General features: G+C 35.7%; 1 protein-coding gene across 1 annotated transcript; it reads left to right on the forward strand.

Moving 5' to 3' along the window:
* The first annotated feature begins 858 nt into the window (after positions 1 to 858).
* Positions 859 to 4,404, forward strand: LOC109007590 (probable LRR receptor-like serine/threonine-protein kinase At3g47570). The gene is made up of 2 exons (XM_018987335.2): positions 859 to 3,864; positions 3,987 to 4,404. The coding sequence occupies exons 1-2, from the start codon at positions 1,170 to 1,172 to the stop codon at positions 4,337 to 4,339; spliced, it is 3,048 nt and encodes a 1,015-aa protein (XP_018842880.1). The 5' UTR covers positions 859 to 1,169; the 3' UTR covers positions 4,340 to 4,404.
* Positions 4,405 to 21,657: the final 17,253 nt, after the last annotated feature.

A 21,657-nucleotide genomic window follows, 5' to 3' on the forward strand; every position in this document is an offset into this window, starting at 1 on the left:
AAATTCCACTTGGGAACCTGTTGAGCAGCTACGGATTCATTATCCTGACCTTGTGGGCAATGTCTTTTGAAGAGGAAGGCAGTTGTTATGTTCAGTTCATCGACAGGAAGCAAGCTCGAACTGAAGAGAAGCGAGGTGTTCATTTGTTCAAGCAGCAGTGAATTAGTTAGTTAGTTAGTTAGTCACGTGATATGCATGTGTTCCTTTATAACATTAATGTACCTTTGTATCCCTACTTACTTATTGCACATTACCATAATACCCCCTTGTAGCCGTTGTTAATCATCATAAGGCTTCTATAAATACTGAAGCCTTCCTTCCTTTGTAAACATTGAATAGTAAAGTGAATTGAAGTGGAGGTTTCTGATCCCTCGAAGATCAGTAATTCAAGTTGTTTGATCTCAGTTTTAGTCTGTTGTTACAAAATAGGTTGAATAGTGATCGCCTTAGGGATTAATGAGTAAACGATATTAGAATAGTTTTGATAACTTCTAGGGGCTAATTTTACAAGAGGAATAAGTGGAAATTGGAAATTGAATGAAAGGGAAATGGTGGAGTTTCCGTGTTAATTGGGCTAGAAAAAAGGGGACCGATGTTTTGATGTTCTGGCAACAAAGTAAAGTGGTACAACGAAGTCAAGTTTCTCATTATCATCACTGAGTCTGAGTCAAGTTTTGAGATTCATAATAATAATATTTATGAAAAAAACAAACAAGTCTAATTGCCAAACAGTTACAGTAGTCCATTGATAAAGCTGTCAGTAGTTTAAATGGTGGGTTTTGTTGACCCCTAGCAATTGAGGTCAATTTTGCCTCAAGTGGAGAGGGCCAACCTGATCAAGTTCCAGCATTATCATTTGACTTGAGACTCCCTACTTTTTCTAATAAGAAGAGTCTTCTTCCGAGTCCACTGAAAAATAGTCCCGTGATTCATTTTTTTCCTGCTCAAAACCTTATCATAAAAGATCAGCAACTTCATGGTCATTGTCAAACATACATTTTCCATGCATTTTGCTAATCGATCTTAAATGCCAGTGACAGTTCCCATATATAGGAGTTGAGGAACAACGAAATTAGCCCCCGGCCAGGAATTTCTCCTATCCTCATCTTTTTCCTTGTCGTGACAGACAAACATCGATCAAGACTCTCCTTCAAGATTTTCCCAACTCTATGGGGCATTCTAACTTGAGCTCCCTAGTCTCTTTGTGTAGTACTACTATTTGCAGTGCCCTTGTTGTTGTTTCTGTCTTGGGCATTGGTTCTACCACCTATGCCATTGAAGGGAAGGAGGCAGACAGGCTAGCCTTGCTAGAATTCAAGAAGGGAATAACCCATGACCCTTTCATGGTTTTCAGTTCCTGGAACAACAGCATTGGCTTTTGTCAATGGCAGGGTGTCACATGCGGTCACCGGCACAGAAGGGTCACGAAGTTGCGCCTGGTAGCTCAAAACCTTGTCGGATCTATATCGCCTTTCATTGGAAACTTGAGTTTTTTAAGGTGTCTGCACCTTCAAAGCAATAGCTTGATTCATGAAATCCCTCCAGAAATAGGTCGTTTGCGCAGATTAAGGGAGTTAAGGCTGCATAATAATACAATCAGTGGAAGAATTCCTACGAATGTATCTGGTTGCATGCATATCGAAGTTCTCAGTCTTGCTAATAACTACCTGGTTGGGGAAATTCCTGTAGACCTTTCCTCCCTGTCAAAGCTGAAAAAATTTTCCGTAGGGTACAACAGATTAAAAGGAATTATCCCTCCATTTCTTGGGAACCTATCTTCACTTGAGGTACTTTCAGCACCCTTCAATAATCTTAGTGGGAGTATTCCTCATTCACTAGGCAACCTTATGAATCTTGAATATATAGCACTTGGTGCTAATTTGCTTTCTGGGACCATCCCTGCGCGAATCTTCAATCTCTCTTCTATTACTAATTTTGACGTTGGAGTTAATCAAATCCATGGAAGTCTTCCGTTGGACTTGGGCATAACCTTTCCTAATCTCCAAAACCTTGCCCTTTCCTTTAACCAATTTACTGGTTCCATTCCTCCTTCAATTTCCAATGCCTCAAATCTGGGTTTTCTTACAATTGCAGGGAATAATTTTACTGGAAATATTCCTTCTTTGGAAAAGCTGCAGAAGCTTCAATGGTTGAGCACCACCGGCAATCCCCTCGGAAGAGGGGAAGCTGATGACTTGAGCTTTCTCTTTTCTTTGACCAATGCCACAATCCTAGAGTTGTTGGCTGTAAACAACAACAGTCTTGGTGGTGTTTTACCTAAATACATCAGTAACTTTTCATCTACTCTGAAAGTATTTTTAATAGATGAGAATAATATAGCAGGAATTATACCAAGTGGGATCTCAAATCTCTTCAACCTAGAGAGACTTTATTTGCGGAATAACCAATTGTCAGGTACCATTCCCCATGATCTTGGAAAGCTTCAGAATTTGCAGGAAATGTTACTAAGTGACAACAAACTCTCAGGCAACATTCCGGATTCTCTTGGAAATCTATCTCGGTTAATCAGATTAGATTTAAAGAGCAACAACCTTCAGGGAAGCATCCCTTCAAGTCTAGGCAACTGCCAATCTTTGCTCTCATTAGATCTTTACAATAACAGTCTAAGTGGCGCCATACCTCCACAAGTCATTGGCCTCTCATCCTTATCAGTCTATCTTGATTTGTCCCAAAATCATTTCACAGGTTCCCTTCCCATTGAAGTTGGGAATCTAAAAAACCTGGGTGCATTGTATCTTTCAGAAAACATGCTATCCGGTGAAATTCCTAGCAGTCTTGGCAGTTGTATTAAGATGGAGTATCTAGCCATGGAAGAAAACTTATTCCTAGGCACCATTCCATCAAGTTTAGGTTCTCTGAGAGGACTTCAACAGTTAGATCTTTCTCGAAATAATCTATCAGGAAAAATTCCAGATTTTTTTGTGGATTTGAAAGTCTTGGAGCTTTTGAATCTATCTTATAATAATCTGGAGGGTCTGGTGCCTATAGGGGGAGTTTTCAAGAACTCCACAGCAACTTCAGTTGTAGGAAACAATCTCCTATGCGGGGGAATACCTGAGATGGAGTTGCCTAAATGCAACTTTGGGGAGCCGAAGAAGAAGAAGAAATTGACAATAATATTAATAGTTTTCGGGATTTTAGGGACAACATTTGTGATCTCTTTCTTATTTATCTGCTGGTTAAGAAAGAAAAGAACAGAATCAACTTCAAACTCTTCAGAAAATATGTCTTATCAAAGTCTCTCGAAAGCCACTGGAGGGTTCTCCCCCAATAATTTGCTTGGTGTTGGCAGTTTTGGATCCGTGTATAAAGGAATCCTTGATGAGGGTAGAAAAACAATTGCTGTAAAGGTTCTAAACCTTTTGCAGCGTGGAGCTGCCAAAAGCTTTCTTGCTGAATGTGAGGCCCTGAGAAACATCAGGCATCGAAACCTTTTGAAGGTACTAACTGTTTGCTCAAGTGTTGACTTTCATGGTAATGATTTCAAGGCACTAGTTTATGAGTTCATGATCCATGGCAGCCTTGAGGATTGGTTGCATCCAGTTGCACAAGATCAAGATGAAGAACATGAACACGAACCAAGAAATCTTAATCTTTATCAGAGGTTGAATATCGCCATTGATGTTGCGAGCGCATTGGAATATCTCCATTATCATTGCCAAATGCCTATTGTTCACTGTGATTTGAAGCCTAGTAATGTTCTTCTCGACGATGAAATGGTTGGACATGTTGGTGACTTTGGATTGGCAAAATTCTCTCCTAAAGTGAACCATATTATAAACTCTTCTAATGAACAATCAAGCTCTATTGGCATAAGAGGAACAATTGGCTACACTGCTCCCGGTAAGAATACAACTTTTTTCTAACATTTCTAAGCAAATTTGCAATATCATAGCACATGTTACTCTCTTAGCATATGCTTTTATTTTCTTCAAAATTGAAAAGTTATTGTATATCAAATGCAGAGTATGGTATGGGAAATGAGGTGTCTGTCTATGGAGATGTGTACAGTTATGGGATCCTCCTATTAGAAATGTTTACCAAGAAAGGACCCACAGACGGCATGTTTCAAGGTGCTTTGGACCTACATTCATTTGTCAAGGTAGCTTTGCCTCATCGAGTGATGGAGATTACAGATCCAATTCTTTTCCAGGAAAGAGAAGGAGAGAGAAACTTCGGAAGAAACAAAATCCAGGAGTGCTTGATTTCGATATTAGGGATTGGAGTTGCTTGTTCTACAAATCAACCTGGAGAAAGGATGAACATTATAGAAGTTGTAGCACAGCTTCATATGATTAAGAAAAAGCTTGTTGGATGATTATGTTTTTGTTTAGTACTGAGTTTGCATAGTTTATTTATACAGATGAGATGAGATGAGATGAGATAGAAGTTAAAAATTAAATAAAATATTGTTAGAATATATTTTTTTAATATTATTTTTATTTTGAGATTTGAAAAAGTTAAATTATTTATTTGTATTTTGTAAGAGTTTAAAAAAATTGTAATAATTAAACTAAATTAAATGAGATAAGATGGTTTGGGAAAACAATTAGGCTAAATCTAATAATACGTACTGTGATATTGTCATAATTGTGTCATTAATATGCAGATTTGGTCCTTATGTTGAACAAGCAAAAAGCTGATTAGACTTGGGAATGTTTGGTAATGTTTTTCATCTCATCTCATCCCATTTTATTTTAAATATTACTTAAATATAAATACTTTCAAATTAATTATTACAACTTTTTCAAATTAATCATTATAATTTTCTCAAACCTTCAAACAAAATATAAAAAATAATTTAACATTTTCAAATTTTAAAAGAAATATAATATTAAAAAATTATATTCTAACAATATTTTAATTTTATAATATTTTTATTCAACCTTTTCTCTTTTAATTTCTAAAACTTAAATATTGTAACTTTTTCTTTTTCATTTCTCAAACAAACATGCCTGATTTTCTTGCTGACTTGGTCAATTATATTTCTAATGAAATATTATGGTTAGATTGAAATATATAATTTCAAGATTCCGTTTAAATCAAGATCTAGACCTAGATATAATCCATGCAATAATTTCAATTTGTGGAATATTACTTGGAGTATACCACCAATGTAAATAAATTAACTATTTTTTTTTTCTTTTAATTAATTATTGTTAACATGATACATGAATATTCCATCGAATTTGTGAGATCTATATTTACATTTTTCTAGTATTTTTTTTTTTTAATCTCCGATTATTAAAAAAGATAGAGAGAATGATCAATGGGGCCATATGCGCATTGAATGGGAAAGAAGTGGGCATTCATGTTAATTCAATGAAAGGGATATATATATTCGAGAGTGAGGAAGAAAAAGGGGGAGGAACCAAATAGTTGGCAAAGTAAAGTTGGCTTGATGTTTGACATTTTGGCTAATTGTGGGATTTACGAGGAGAGTTTCTTATCTAGCCACCGCCATCAACATCGATCTCGATATTATTGCTGTGGAATTGACAGACCATACAACCTTTTTCTACTTCTTTCTAGCTAGCTTGCTGGATGCATGAACCCGGCCATGTGCTACTGATCATGAATATGTCTTTCTTTCCAACTGGGGCCCTCCCTTGGCCTTCGCCACTTGGATGGGGATGGTCTAAGCCCGAAGATCAAGGCAAGATAACATTGCATGGTCATGTTCAAGATGATCACAAGCACATATTCAACGTTGTTTTTCTCGGAAAGATCGAAGAAGGCATGTCGAGCATGGTGACGAGCTGCATGTATGTGTCATCTCATTTCATTATTATAATTTACACATTCTAATCCCCTCGTTCTATTTCTCTTCTTCAACCAGCTTGCATCTTCCATTGTTTCTCTCTCTCTGATACCTTGCTAATTCTACTCAAGTGCATGGTATTTTTAGGTTCGGCCGAAACGAGCCAACCGGCATATCGGGTTCCACAAATCATATTGTCATCCATATGTCTTTATAGCCATGCATATAACACTCACCAGTCAAGGGCGAGCATGGCATATATATTTAGCCATAGTAATACTCAAGTATTTCTTGAACATCCGGTATGAGCACATCAATACGGCATACATGCACAATGAAATTTCAGGCCAATATCCGTGGAAGAAACTGATCTGCCCCATTGTAAATCTAAAGGATTGGCACATAATCACTGATCTTCAATGAAAAATCTATAATAGTAGCAATAAATGTTGTTGGGAATGTTATATGTGTCAATTTGTTTTCCACTTGAAGTCGTTATGGTCAACAAAGAACTTGAAGTGGAGTAGCTCTATTTCTTCTCAATCCCTATCCTCTCTTATCGTATCATTTCTTCCCATCTGGATCATTTCTCATCATGAATTAAAATTCACTCTGTTTGAATACGCAAATGATTTTTCTTCGATTATATATGGATTTAAGATTTTTTATTTTTTTGTTAGTGATGATGAGGAGAATGCCTAAGGATTAAAAGAGGCCATAAAAGAAAAATACAAAAATGGGAGTGCCGAGTCTCATTCATTCGCACTGTCTATGGACAATGGCCCCGTCTCGTGGTTTTGTTAATGTCGCATTGACGAAGTACATTAATTGGGAGATCAAAAAGAATATTATATTGGATATGTAATATCTTCTATTTTAAAAGTCCTGTCAAAACTTTATCTTAAATTTAATTTATTTATATTTGTAAATATATTTTAATTTGTGGATCCACTACAAGAAAAACGTCTGTTTCCAGTGCCTTACAAAATCGCCACAAAAGTGGCATATTTTGATGCAAAATGGTTTTCTCGTTGGCATTTGCTTCGCTGCACATTGGATGCCTAAGAAAGTACGTATACAACAACTTTCTCTTAACGAAATAAAAAAATCATCAATAATAATTTTTTTTGCTTTGCTTAACGTCTCAACGCGAAAACATTAATAATCGACAGAATAAGGTGGCCTAAGGAACGGACGACTCGTTGCTTAAACTTTTTAGGGGCGATTTGTAATCGCCGCTAAAAGGAATAACGTTGCCACAAATATTGATAATTACTTTTCCCAGCAACTTCAGTAGTCACTGTAATTTGTTTTTTTGGATGATGTTTCAGTGTTGAGAAAACATTTTGTGTAGAATAGGAATCGCCACAAAAGATACTTGCTGTTGCTGGAAATACTGAAACGTATAATTTCCGAAGATACGTTTATTTGCTGCAATTGATTTTTGGGGCAATGTTTTTTGCATCGAATTTCTTTTTTTTGGGCAACAAGGTGTCGTCGCGAGAAAAATATTTTTCGCCGTATATGCGAAAGAATAGTAATTGCAAAAGACCCAAATGTAGTTGGAAATAGTTTGTTAGTATCATCGGGAAAATATGAATGAGATCGGTTAATGTGATTATTACTTTATGATCAATTCAAATTCTATTTAATGCAATATTGTCAGTTTTAATCTCCTATATCCTTTCTGGGGGGTTTTGCTATTTTCAAATAATCATCAATTATAACATATAATTGTCGCAAATAATCACTAGTACTATTAGCTGTGCCTTCTTGAGTCAACAAGCTAGTGAAAAAATCAAAGGCAATAGTGAAAAAAAAAAAAAAAAAAAACTAGATGGGACACAATTCCAAACATGATCTACAACATTGTTGTCCAATATTCATTGATGAACTGTTGAAGTCGAGTCAAATATATGGTAGATCAACATGATAAATAAGTCTAATTACATTCTTGTAACATACATTTGAAGTATCCCTATTACATAAGTCCCTCATGATATTCAAAATCATGACCTCCCATCCAATTGTTGATATGCTAGCATAATTAACCTTATGGGCAGCAATCTATGATGGCGGAGGGGCTGCTTTGCTTGAACTGAACTTCTTGTTGACACCTACTTTATCATCCTATCATGCTTTCCCATAGACTGAGCTTGTAAGAGGATCTTCTTCGATGGTTGTATTTATTAGCTACATGTAACTTGAAGAAGCCTAGAACAATAGCAGCACTCTGTGAATCATCACTACAATTTTAAGCACCATTTTCTTTTGTTCTTAACCTCATCAACAAAATATGTGCTAAACCTCAATGTTCTAGATTTGGAATGCAAATATCCATATAATGCAATTGTTGGTTGAAAACAATGTGCAATCAATAAACCACACATGTTTGCTCTAATTGTGACAATGTGAGGTATGAACAGAAATATTAATAATAGAAGTGCTCATGTGGAAGAGGATAATCTTACATTAATAATATGCCTAAATGCCTGGCCAATGGCATGGAATATTAGACTTGAGATTTCATGGGTGTAGGTGTTGTGTACTTAATCTTTACACACAGTAGGGAGTTCAAGTATTTACACATAACCAATCTTATACCATATCATAAAAAGAGCAAAACAGGACCCATTATAAACTCCATCCATGTGCATACATTTTATATGCACAGACATGCAAGAAAACATGCATGGGCTAAGAGATCGGTACCTCTAACTTGTTGGCCACAAGTACAAATAATTTAGTTAGCCATCCACAACGAACATTCACAAATTGAATACAACCAAGATAATATGCAGTGATTACTGGTCCACACGCATCACTTCAGAATACCAAGAAGAAAAGGGAAAAAACAACATCAGTTTCTAAGGTTTAGTAACTAAGCGTAAAAATTGGTCTAATAATATGCAATGGGGCTTTGCACATTACCAACCCTGTAAATGAACAAACACTCATAGAGAAGATGGCAATTATACATGAATTTGAAGAATAAGTGCACCGCTATTTACCCATGTCAACCTTTTACCAATAACAAGTTTACAATCCAGACTAACTAGCAAGTAGGTTAACACACCATAACCAATTATACGGTATGAGTATCACTGGCCATATTGGTCATATGCTATAAGGTTTGACCATATTATTGAAAGAGTTGAAGCCATGACTTGCTAGACCCAATCAGACATTACGAGCATCCTCAGCAAGCCAACTATGATCTTTGTCAAATCTATTCCAGACATCAAAATCAGCATGATGCCTCATATTGATGCTATCATTTGCTCGTTACTCTTTATGCCATCTCATATTAGCTACTGTCTTTCGTGACATATATAGTCGTTGCAACCTCGACCTCAACGGGAAATGACACAAGCATTCTGAGGATTGGGCGACTCTTGTGTGTGATTGACATACACCTAGAAGTCTTACATTTGGCACTCATTTAGCTCGCAATGTTGCCTTCGAAATAATATGTAGTCATTAGGGCAAGCATAAATTTTGGTGTAATTGAATCCCTGCTGCAATGATCGTGACTCCTCGTATGAGTGTAGCAAGACTGCATCAGGAAATGCAGACCTCAAAAGCTCAAGCAACATGTCAAATGATTTTATTGACCAACCCTAATTGTTTTAATGTGTAACAACCTCACAATGAATGAGAGTTGCAAAAAATGTGTACAACCATAAAAAAGTGGCTGTCGGGCGTCATTTAAAATTTGCTCGTATGCTGAGGCTTGTGTATGTCTTGGGATGGGAGCCTCAGCATCTCACCTGGGGCTACCTGAGGCCACATCAACGAATGTCCTTGCCATGATGTCGTCTAACATATCGTCCATGTCATCAATGTATTCTTCTTTATCATTAACATGGACATTGTCCTCAACATCATTGACATTTCATGCTTCCTCCTCCCCGTGAAATATCCACTCAGTGTAGTTAGGATTAATCCATGTAAGGAACAAGTGAGTTTCCACCTCACTTATAGGTAGGAGAATATTATTAGAACATATCCGGCATGGATACCGAATGCGGTCACTTCCAATTGCGTGGTTTCATGCTAGTGTGAGGAACTCCTTAACCCCTTTAGCGTATTTAGTTGATCTAAGTCTATCATTAGAATCCATCAAACTTCTGTCCATCTTCAAAAAAGGAATGGACAACAATTATTAGTTGGCATGAACTGAATAAAATACAAAATATGCATGCCAAAACATTACAGTCCACACTAAGAAAGTTTCATTATCTTTCGACAGAAGAAATCATTAGGATAACTGTGGGTGAGTAAATATTTTTGGGCAAACTACCAAAGCCATGTAAATTTCCGATTAGAACCCTAGGGCAGACACTGTATTTTTCTTGTATAAGTAGATCTATTGGATATAACATCGACTTTAATGATAATCATATATACTTATAAAAAACAATGATACTCATATATGTGCAAAAGAATGGGGCATCAAGCAAAATGAATATAGCGTCCATTTATTGATGTCAGAAAAATATAAATGCAAAACTTGAACTTGAATGTATCATGTAGTTTTTCACCATATAATCATTATAATGTAATAATGGGATATATAAATTAAACCCTACCAAGATTAACTGTGGGTGAGTATGTATTGAAAAAATAATTACACCAGGTCACTAGGTCCATCCATCAAGCAAGACCTATATTTTTTACAAAAAAGATAAAAGTTCCTACCGTGCACAGTTTATATAGTGCCTGGACAGATTGTTGATGAGAACAGTCTTATACAATGAAGTTTAAAAACAACAATATAGAGTATGTCCTTACCCCCCACATGACTAGACACTATCTCTTCCTCCACCTCGGTTCTCTCCATTTCCCCTCACTTCTGATTTCCCATTAAACCCTGAACCACCCTTCTTCTTTCCCACTAAACTCACCCTTATCCAGGCCCCAAATTGCTCATCTCTCCCACTACTCCCTTCTCTCAACTCTCTCTTCTCTAGACGACCATGAGACCCATGAATGATTCTACCACAGGAAAAGCATAGAAAAGGTAATTTTTCATACCTGAAGGGAACCCATATGCTCCTGCCTGGAGCTGAAACTGTTCTACCTCTCGCCAAAGGCCTTGTTAAATCCATATCACTTTGAACCCTCAGGTAACTTCCCCACCCACTTCCATCTCCCTGTACATCAACATCCTCCACCTTCCCCATCGTGTTCCCCACCTGCTCACCTTTCTCTTTTGTCATCATGGCTTACGGCAGATTAAGAATGTGCACCCCTAACTTCTCATGATCAAGGCACATCATCGATGGAGGAGTAAAACCATCGAACATTTGGAGCACCATTATCTGGTTGTCATACAGCCATGGTTTCCCTTCCCACACCTTTTGTTTGTCTGCATTATTTGCAAATGTGATGACATACACGTTCATCCCTACCTCCAGAAATTTTGCTACCTTGCTAAATTTCCAAATCTTTGCCATCATAGACTCTAGTATCTCAGAACTAATTTTCCTTTTTAGCCACAGCTTTCCCACCAAACTTCTTTCTCCTTTGATCTTTATTTCCTCTAGAACCGCATCCTCTAAATCAACACAGAGCTTTTCTTCCTCTGTTAATCCAAGCTTTCCCCATTGAGCCTCCAAATTTTTCATTGCCAACCACCTTCCTCTTAGTTCAGCTGCAACCAGCAACCTCGACGTAATGTAAAATTCCACCCCAATCCACCAAGCACCTCCTCAGTCTGCCAGGCTCTTACAGTAAATTGTGTCCTCTCACAGCTACTCTTCCACCATAATTCTGTTGGAATCTTCCTTGGGTGCTGTACGACCCACTCCTCTCTTTTCACTAACGGAAAAGAGAGAGAAGACTCTAAAGTAACTCCAACTTGAGTCTCCACCCAAGTCCCATTTTGAGTTTGCCTTCAGCCCTCCCTTAATACGTAGCAAACACAAAAAAATGCGCAACACCATTTTCAAAACAACTAGTATAAGCCAAACTGTCTAGAAAATAGATTCTTGATTCAAGGAATACTAATCACCCAAATTCCAAAATTATAAATATGCACAGGAAAAAAAAGCACTTCATCCAGTCTCCAAAACTGGCCCAACAAAAGCAATTTCATGAATCTTTGAATAGAAATATGAACGGCCCTTATAATGGGCAATCGAATGGAAATGAAAAAAAAAAAAAAGAAGAAGAAGAACCAAAGTCCACCTAAAAGGAAAGGCCTAATATAATGCTTAAGTCGATTCCCACAACCATCTGCCGGAAAGGCCCAGGGCAGTTTTTATGTTCAGAATTAAGGTCACTTAGTACGGTTATTTCAATAATTTATTGATGAATGGAGTTGTTGGAATTAGTCACTTAATTACATCTCGTCATTTCTAGTAAATATCCGTATAAAATGGTTGGATTCTTGAGTTTATCAGCTAAATTTAGGGGCTATTTGCAAGACTTTGTTATGCTGAAGTTAGCTATATATATATAGGCCTGTGTAAGGTTTGTTTTGCATTAATACACCTACGTTGAAACAAAACTCTTTAAAATTTATAAAAGTAAAAATAAAAAAGCACTTAGATATTGAAACCAACATTGCATGCTTTTTATATGTAGTCTAACATAACAATAAATTTGACTTTTAGAGATAGAATTATTTAGGGACGAATTAAATTTCGTCCATAAAAGTCGTTTTTTAGGATGAAATTTAAATTTCATCTCAAAAAATTGATGACTTTACAAAACCGTTCGACTGAATAAATATCCATTCGAACAATTATTTTTGTGACAAATTAAATCGTCTCAAAATTACCCGTTCGCACAGAAAATCTTGGCGGTGAAGTAATTTATTATGTCGGGAAAAGTTCAAAACCGTTTGAACGATAAAGTTTTTTGTTTGAACGAAAAAGATTTGTTGGCAAAACCTGGCGGGAAGGTTTCTAAACCGTTCGAACAAAATATATTTAGTTCATTCGAACGTATAATATTAATCTCGATATGTAACTCAAAATATAAAATATACATTACATATAGAAATTCATTAATTAATTTTATGTAATTAATTTAAAAATATTTTAATGATTTCTTTTATGTTAAATAATATTTTTAGTTAAATAAATATTATCAACCATACACCACATAATATAAATCAATACTTACTCCAGAAAAGACAAAATATTTAATTTACAACTAAAAAAAATTATCAAAAACCATATATATTGTCCATAACAATAACAAAAAAATAAAAAATAGAAACTACTGTGATGCGAGGTCTCTACACACATCATCAACTGTAGCTAAACGTGTCTCTACCTGTGTCAGTCGAGTACTGAGCATGACCTGAGTTGCATTGTTGGCATTAATCTCTGTACGTAACTCATTAATCTCTGTATGTAACTCAGAGACGCTAGTAGTAATCTCTGTACGCAACTCAAACATGGCAGTTTACACTACATCTGTGATGCCCCCAAATTCTGCTTGGGATTGGACGGACATCCAAAGCGTTAGGACATGCAACACAAGGTTAACTGCCCCCGTTGTTGACATATAAGATGCAATATTCCTAACATACATATAACATTATGCAATATTCGTAACGGATAATTTTTTTTTTTAGCAATACTATGCACCAAATTTATAACATCCCAAATAGTTAAAACATAATCTATGCATACTTAACACAAAATAAACATTCACGATTACAGCACAGGTCTCAGAAGACTGTAATATCAAAACAACGAAGACTTGGCTCCATACTATCCAAAAACTTAACTATGAAGGCTGTGTTGCGCCAACGGCGTCTAGTCAACCTCCTCCAGTCTGCCAGTGTTTGCTCCTTACTTTGATCCTGACACATCGCCTACCATTCAAGGGGAATGGTAGTTGGGACTACTACGGTAATATTTGATAACAAATCTCAGCAAGTTAATATGAAACTTCCACATAGGTGAATGATGCATGCATGGTAGTAAAAGCATTAATGCATAATTAAAGTCATAAGTAAGCATAATATAACTTGACATATAGTATGACATAAATGACATAACTTGAACTGAAACTGAAACTAGGAGAGGTTTGGATTCAGAGATGAGTTGAGATGGGTTGAGATGGTTTGTGAATAGTAGAATAAAAGTTGAATTATTTATTATATTTAGTATGAGAATTTGGAAAAGTTGTTTTGGGATTTGAAAAAGTTGAATTATTTATTATATTTTGTGTGAGAATTTGAGAAAATTATAATGATGAGATGAGATAAGTTGAGATGAGTTGAAGTGGGTTTTGAATCCAAACATCTCCTTAGCTTGACATGACTTGGCATGTACGTGACTTAAAATATAACATGGACTACAACATAGCATGAACATGAACATACATAATTTGAGCATGAACTTGAAAATAACATAAACCCAAGCATAACATAACATAAACGTGAACTTGAAATATAACGTGAACGTGAACATGACATAACTTGACATAAATATGAACTTGAAACATCATATGAACTTGAAACATAGCATGAACGTTAGCATACATAACATGAACATAACATAACATAACATGAAACATGACTTGAACGTGAAATACACGAACTTGGAATCTTATTCAATAGACTTAATTAATAAAAGTGACCATACAGGTGCTACACGGGTCCCTTTGAGCCGTGTGTCCCTGCCGATTACCGGATCACAACACAGGTGTTTATACCAGCTGTGAGTGTGTTAATACGTACTCCGTAGTTGTTGTGGCCTCACGTATTCTACGTGTCACAATTGTTGTGTCTCAAGTAGTGTATGCTCCATAGTTGTTGTGGCCCCATGAATTGTTTGTGCCACACTTACTATGGACACACGTAACATAAAATGTGGCTCCATCGGCGTTAGTGCCTAGCGCGCTCTGGTGACCAGCTAGTTAGGCCCCACTCGCAACCTGTTAACTATACTTCGTCAACCTAGGAAATTTCATACTTATTTAGATACTCTAACATGAACAAAGGAGTTCACTAGGATATTACCATATCCTAGCGCTTAGGATCGTGATTGACATGAATAACTTAACTGACATATATGACATTTCGTAACGTGACGTGACATGAACGTAACATAAAGGACAGAAGTCCTGACATAGTGTAACGTGACATGAATATAAGATGACAAACATGATATACTTTGAGACATAAATATAACAGACAACATTACATAACATAGCATATATGTAGCAGACAATATTTCGTAACATGACATAACATGTTAGATTGACTATTGTGGTACATGACATATATGTAATAAATGATATATGTAATGTGACATACTTGCAACAGATAGTAACATGAGATAAAATATATTGTGTAATAGATAAGATTTTTGTGACAGAATAATTCGTGTAATAAAAAAACATGTAATGACATGGCATGGCATGACATATATAACAACATACGAACATAAACTGTAGTTCCCTTACCCATCACACATACACAGTAAATTGATAGTAAGTTAAGAGCTAACTTACCTCGATCGTCGCGTTGTACGAGAATAAAATGTGAAACACGAGGAACTGTAAGAGGATATTCTAAAAATTAAAAATTTAATTACTAACAATTAAAAATATGAAAAGAGAGAACTTAGAGTAAAATTACCATTTTATCTTCTTCATATGGGAAAATGACCTACCTCTAATGTAAGGATTTCACATCATAACTCTAAAAATTACCAAAATTTACATTCCTCATCTAAATTCTGTCTTAAACTCAAATATCTACTCAGAAAAATTTAAAACAATTGACAACTATGGAAAACTCACTATGGCCGAAACATTTAATAGTCATTTCTCTTGATTTTAGTTGCAATTTATTCCATCTTCAAAACCCATGATTAAACCAAAATTTTGTAACAAGGATCTTCTTATCCTAAGTTTAAAAACATACTTAAAATATCCATTAAGAAAAGCTAATCATCAACACCAAATTTTTAGTAAAAAGACCCAAACTTTTTAACAAAAATGTAAACCCTTAAATTACAAGTTTTGACCTTAATAAAAGCATCTCCAAGAATTCTAAAAAAATAAAATCTTACTTCTAACATATTTATAATATCATCCTAAGATCAAACATGCTTTAAATCATCAAACAAAAGTAATAAAAAATCACAAAACAGCACTTGGAGTTTTTGGTTTTACATTTAATCCAAAACAGAAACTTTTCTCTCAATTAACTTTGATCAATCTCGTGATCTATGGCTTAAAGACATGTGATTTTCAAACTAAAACATCACATGGTATAAGCATGTGCCGTAAAGAAGATTCAGCCATCAAACTTAAAACCACAAGGATAAAACTCAATAAAACATGGATCTAACCCAAAAATAGGCCTAACTGAAATCCTCTTGCATAGAAAAGTTATAACTTTAAAACTAATACTAAAAATTTTCAAAATAACATCCTAACATGTATATAAGAGGCTTAGGATCATCACATAAAATTATCAAAACCTTTGGAATAAGATTAAACTACGAAATATTCAAACTTTCACAAAACAAAAACTGTTTTTCCACTTCCAGTTTTAAAGTTTCTAGATCTTAGGAAATCTATCATCAAAAGTTTTATTCATGCAACAAAACCTCAATGAAAATTCTTAAACACATGCTAACAACACTCCATAAAAATTTCTTACCAAGATATGTCCATTAGATTGGTAAAACATTCCGAAAAATAACATACTCTCCAGTTTCACGCCCAGAATGACCTTTCCATGATTAAAAATATGTTTGACTAACTAAATGAGTATGAAATAAGACTAATAAGATATCCACATAAACTATATTAAAATATGAACAACTTTTATGAAGTAGACATCATGCGAAAATACATAAAAAGAGTCGAAAAGCTCCACGCCAAAAGACCCAGAAATATGCCCGAGAGAACTCTTCTGAGTTTCTTTCTAAGAATAGGGTGAAGAAGTGATGAAAGGGAGTGAAATGCATCTTGCACGACTTTAGACTTTTGTAGGAGGAAGTTATGGGCTTGAATGACCCTTGATTGGAGGTGGCTATGTGGCATAAAGTGGAGAATAGAGAGGAGCAAAGGACTGCTGCAGCAGCTGTGAGATATGGAGGTTGATGGGGTAGATTTCTCCTTCAAATCAAGGCACTATTGGGTGCACCCAATGGCAGTGAATGGTCTGCCATGTGGGGGAGGAAACTTCTTTAAGAAGCTTTGCGAATGTGGCTAAACTCGTGGGCCTTGGTGGGCCTCAACCAAGTGGGCTTCAATTTGGGATTTCAAGGGGGTTTGGTTAGGGTTTGAGATGTTATCAAACCCAAATCCAATTTTTTCTTGGCCCAATCAAATTTCTAGGGTTTAAAAGGTTGGATAATGATGTCATAACAATGGATGATTAGTTAATAGCATGTGGAAGTGATTTAATCAAGTGATTAAACACAATGCTAGAAATCAGATTAAAAAGAGTTTGGAGGTCAACTTTAGGGCTTGGGGAAACCGTTTAGGGTTTCGGTTTCAACCAAGCTTTTGGAATTTCAATTGGATCCCAACCATTTAGGGTTTCGCTAGGATTGAAACCCTCTTTGGTTTGGCACAAATTGGTTGATCAGATGAAACAAAATTTTGCTTAGGTGGCATGATCTCACACCTTGATTTCATTCACAATACTATCTAATGGTTTTTATTTGTGCCAAGTGTCCAGATAAAACTTGTCTAATCTAATTTGGACATTCCATACTGTGATTTTGAAAACACTACACTGGGTAGACTTATCAAGGTTACTATTCACACAAAAAAAATGCATAATAAACTTAATATTGAAAAATCCTAAATGTTCATATTGACCTATAGTGAAAATTGTTTGCCAAAATTCAACCCCAAAGTGCCCCCAAAAATAATTTTACAATTTTGAACAGGGGTTTCGTTCAAAATTATGATAATGGGCTATTGCGCCATAAAATCCTAAATAATCAACTGAGTCTAATGACTTAGACCAAAACACATTCTGACACTTCTAACTACCTGAAATAATTAAACTTATATTTCTAACACCATAGTGAGTGATAACACTAACTAAGTTGACAGACTAAAACTTGCACGACTGGTCGATTTGTAAAAACTTTTGGAGTTTTCACAAGGTTCCGAAAGTCAATAGAAATTTCACCAGTGTATTTCTAGCGGGCTGTTACAACATTGATCACCGCTGATGTGTGTATGCCGATCTCAGCACGTAGAATGTCCGCCATCTCCTCGCGAGTAGATGTGCGTGATGCCTTGGTCTGTGTAGATGCCTCACCAGCCGGTACTCCAGTATCTCCCGGCTGTGCATCTCTCTGAATATCAGCCATATCAGGAACAGGTCCATGAAAACGAAATCTCGAGTGTCTCATGCTCTGTGACAGGGTGGTGCTGTTGATCGGTCCCGTCAGCTCCCGTGCACGCTCGACAACTTCTGGACGACCCTGAAATGTATAAAAAATTAAGTGATCAGGATCCCAAATGGCAGTATATCTGCGTAATGTACCAAACCTCTGATCGGATCCTCTCAAATATGTATCCCATGGGGTTGATCGGAATGCCATGAGCGACTTGTATCATAAATTTCGCTCGATTCATGCCAACCTCGGTCTCTTGTTGCCAAGGGTCAATTTTGTTGGCAATGATCAACTTCATGATCTTGAAGAAAGAATATAAATCTGCCTGCCTAATGCTCTTCGTCCCATTGTACACTGGAGCATCTGGACCAACAATCAGGTCTCTGACCTCATGATCAGCAAGTGTATCCACCTCATCTGTGTAAATTGGTCCCTCATCCTAAGACATCTTTGCATCACCTGAAAGATCAGACTCTCTAGGCGGCAGGTTCGGATATGCATTGACCAACCTAGGAATACCGAGTTATGGAGCGAGTTCGTCCACTGAAAATAAAACAGGAGCTTCTCAGACACAAATATTATATGCCCCTCCATCGTCTGGGCTGGTACCATCGAGCTCTTTATAGAACTCAGGAACGATGTCTATGTAGGAAATGAGCTTCATTCCTTCTTCTTGCAGATCTAAGATTGGTGTTCAACCACGATCATTGAATACTGATAGGAGGGAATGACCCTCCTATATAAGAGTCACAAAATCAGACAGTTTTACTTGTCGCTCAAGTAAAACAGTTCGTTCTCGAACTGTTTGGATGGAAGGTTCCCCTGATCTACCACGTTTACGGCCCGCCCATATAAGACATTATTATGAACTTGAAATTTAAAAAATAAAATATATATATTCAACATTAGTGATAAAATCTAATATGGGAAAATATTTACAAAATTATATATTAATAGCAATTTAATAAATTAATTAATAGAATAATTTCATAAAACGATGAAAATAATTTAATAAGCTAATATAAAGTAAATGGTTTGAATTAAATATATAGTGGTCGAACGACAATTATAACGTTTGAATGAGAAAAAAGTGGTCGAACAGAAAACAACTCGTTCGGCTCAGAAGGTTTGAACGTTTAAAAAAGTGTTCGAACGGAAATGTTAAACTCGTTCGAACGCGTTCGAATGGAAAACAGATCGAGCTTGCCCATGGCTGAGTCAACTCAACAGCCATGAAAACACTTAAAATACATTGATTTCGTGGTTTCTTCGACAAAACACATACTACTCTTCATTTCTAAACATCCTATTGTGGATTTGTGGTGTTCTACGATGACTATTGATAAAAAAAAATATAATTTTTCTAGAGAAAACGAATAAAACATACATCCATAAAAATAAATGGTAAAATAATTTTTAAAGTATATACCTTCGCTTAGGAGGAAGAATGTTCGACGTAGGTGTTGATTACGGCGGCAATTGATGGTCATTCAAACGTTTTTTCTCGTTTTCAAACGATGGGGACAGCGATTGATGATCATTTTGTTTTGGCTTCCCAAGCATCTCAAGTATTCTATTTAGACGATCTTCAGTTAGGAAATCAATGGTAAGTATTATAAAAGTTTTCTCCTAAAAATATTTATGACGTTATCCCTGAGGCGGAGGGACAAGATGAAGAAGAAAATAATCTCTCTACTTAAGAAGTATACCAAGAGAGTCAACCTGCCTTTAACTTATTTGTAGATTTGAACCAATATGAGATGATTCCATTACACAAGGAATATATTGAGGCTGAAATAGTTGAGGTGACAGTTGATCAAAGTGTTGAGTCATCTGAAGTATCTACAGATGATCAGAGTGAATCTATAGATGAGACTGATACAGATGATTGACTGACTTTGTGTTCACATTATACAGTATCTTGCAATTATGCCACCAAAGAGGAAGGAAGTTCGCATCCCATCTCCACATGTTTCTAGCTCTCCGTCTGACTTACCATTAGAGACTGACTCTACGGAACAAGTTTTGGATATTTGAAGGGTTTGGGTTGCTATGTAAAGCCTTCAGGCTCTTTATCAATGTCAAGCACTACTGTCATTGCATTAGAGAATGCAAATTCTGTGATCGAAGAATTGATTGCAAAACAACATGTGTTAGATGCTCAATTGACAAAACAAGCAGACATGTATATGCACATAAAAGAACAAGAAGATCAACAAAGAGAGATGTAACTCCAAATGCAAGAGCAACAAAGACAGATGCAGCTTCAAATACAAATGCTTATGCAACAATTCAGGCCTCCAAGCAATTTAGAAGTGTTTTGCATATTGAACAATTATATATCATGTACTGGTAATATTATTTGTATTATTACTATTTTATTTATTTAGTTTTGACTTATTAGATTAATTTTATTTATATTGAATAATTTATAATGTATTTTTGAAATATAAATATCTATTTGGTTTTAAATTAGTATTGTCCATGAAAATAATAACCGTTAGAACTCTCATCAAACGTTCAAACATATATAAATCAAATACAACCGTTCGAACCACACAAGTTAGCGTTTGAAAGGTAAAAAAAGGTGTGTCCCATACGAACGCGTTCGAACAGGCAATTCACTATTTGCATTCGATCATCAATTTGTTTGTTCGAACGTTTCTTCATGTGTCTTTGGTCGAACGAAATGGTATCGATCGACTGGCCATGAAGTACCCGTTCGAACATAAATATTGTTCGAACATTATTTACGCCATTCGAACGACTTTATGAGATGAATTTAAATAATCCCAGAAAGAAGTCTCCATTTGAACGTTATCGAATGGTCCAACTTAATTTCGTCCTAAAAGATATTTTTTTTAGATGAATTTGTGATTTTTGTCTGAAAATACCTTTTGGGACGATCTTGGGACATTTTTTTAAAAATTCCAAAATATAATTTAGGACGAAATTCCAGTCTTTTGGAACGAAATTTTTTATTCTAAAAGACCTTATTTGTTGTAGTGTATGTTACATAAGGAGAGATCAAACTAAGAATTTCAAATGAATTTGAAAGATCAATCCGGGTCGGGGTCCCATAATTAATCTACCCTATTGTTTTTTTGGCTCTTTCAAATCTAGTAGTTTGTAACTCCCCCCAATATTATACTAGAAGAGAAATGCCAACGGTACTCACATTTTTACCTTGCCTGCAATACGTTGCGACGTGGCATGTCTCAGATTTGTTTTTAATCATTAAACATAAAATAATTTTTTCATTTTGTGAAATTCTATTTGCAGTTCTGAATGGAAAATTGCGTGTGCAGTCTCGTTGATAAATGATGCTAAAAAGAAAAAAAAAAATCATTTCAAAAAAGATATTATTGTTATTTTAAAATTTTTGTAAAGATAAATATTGTATGGACTTGAATGAGATACAAGGATGAACAATGTAACAAAAGTAGATTATTGTTTCTTACAAATTTTTTTCATGCTAGGCAGTTATGATAAATCCCATTTAGAACTCATGATTCTTCAATGTATCGACCCTCC

The sequence above is a fragment of the Juglans regia genome, chromosome 16 (genome assembly GCF_001411555.2).
Source record: "Juglans regia cultivar Chandler chromosome 16, Walnut 2.0, whole genome shotgun sequence".
NCBI lineage: Eukaryota > Viridiplantae > Streptophyta > Magnoliopsida > Fagales > Juglandaceae > Juglans > Juglans regia.

Excerpts from the sequence above, each read along its gene's own strand:
- LOC109007590 (XM_018987335.2), top strand. The coding sequence starts at position 1,170 with ATGGGGCATTCTAACTTGAGCTCCCTAGTCTCTTTGTGTAGTACTACT. Across the intron at positions 3,865-3,986 it reads AATTGGCTACACTGCTCCCG|AGTATGGTATGGGAAATGAG; the intron begins GTAAGAATACAA and ends TATCAAATGCAG.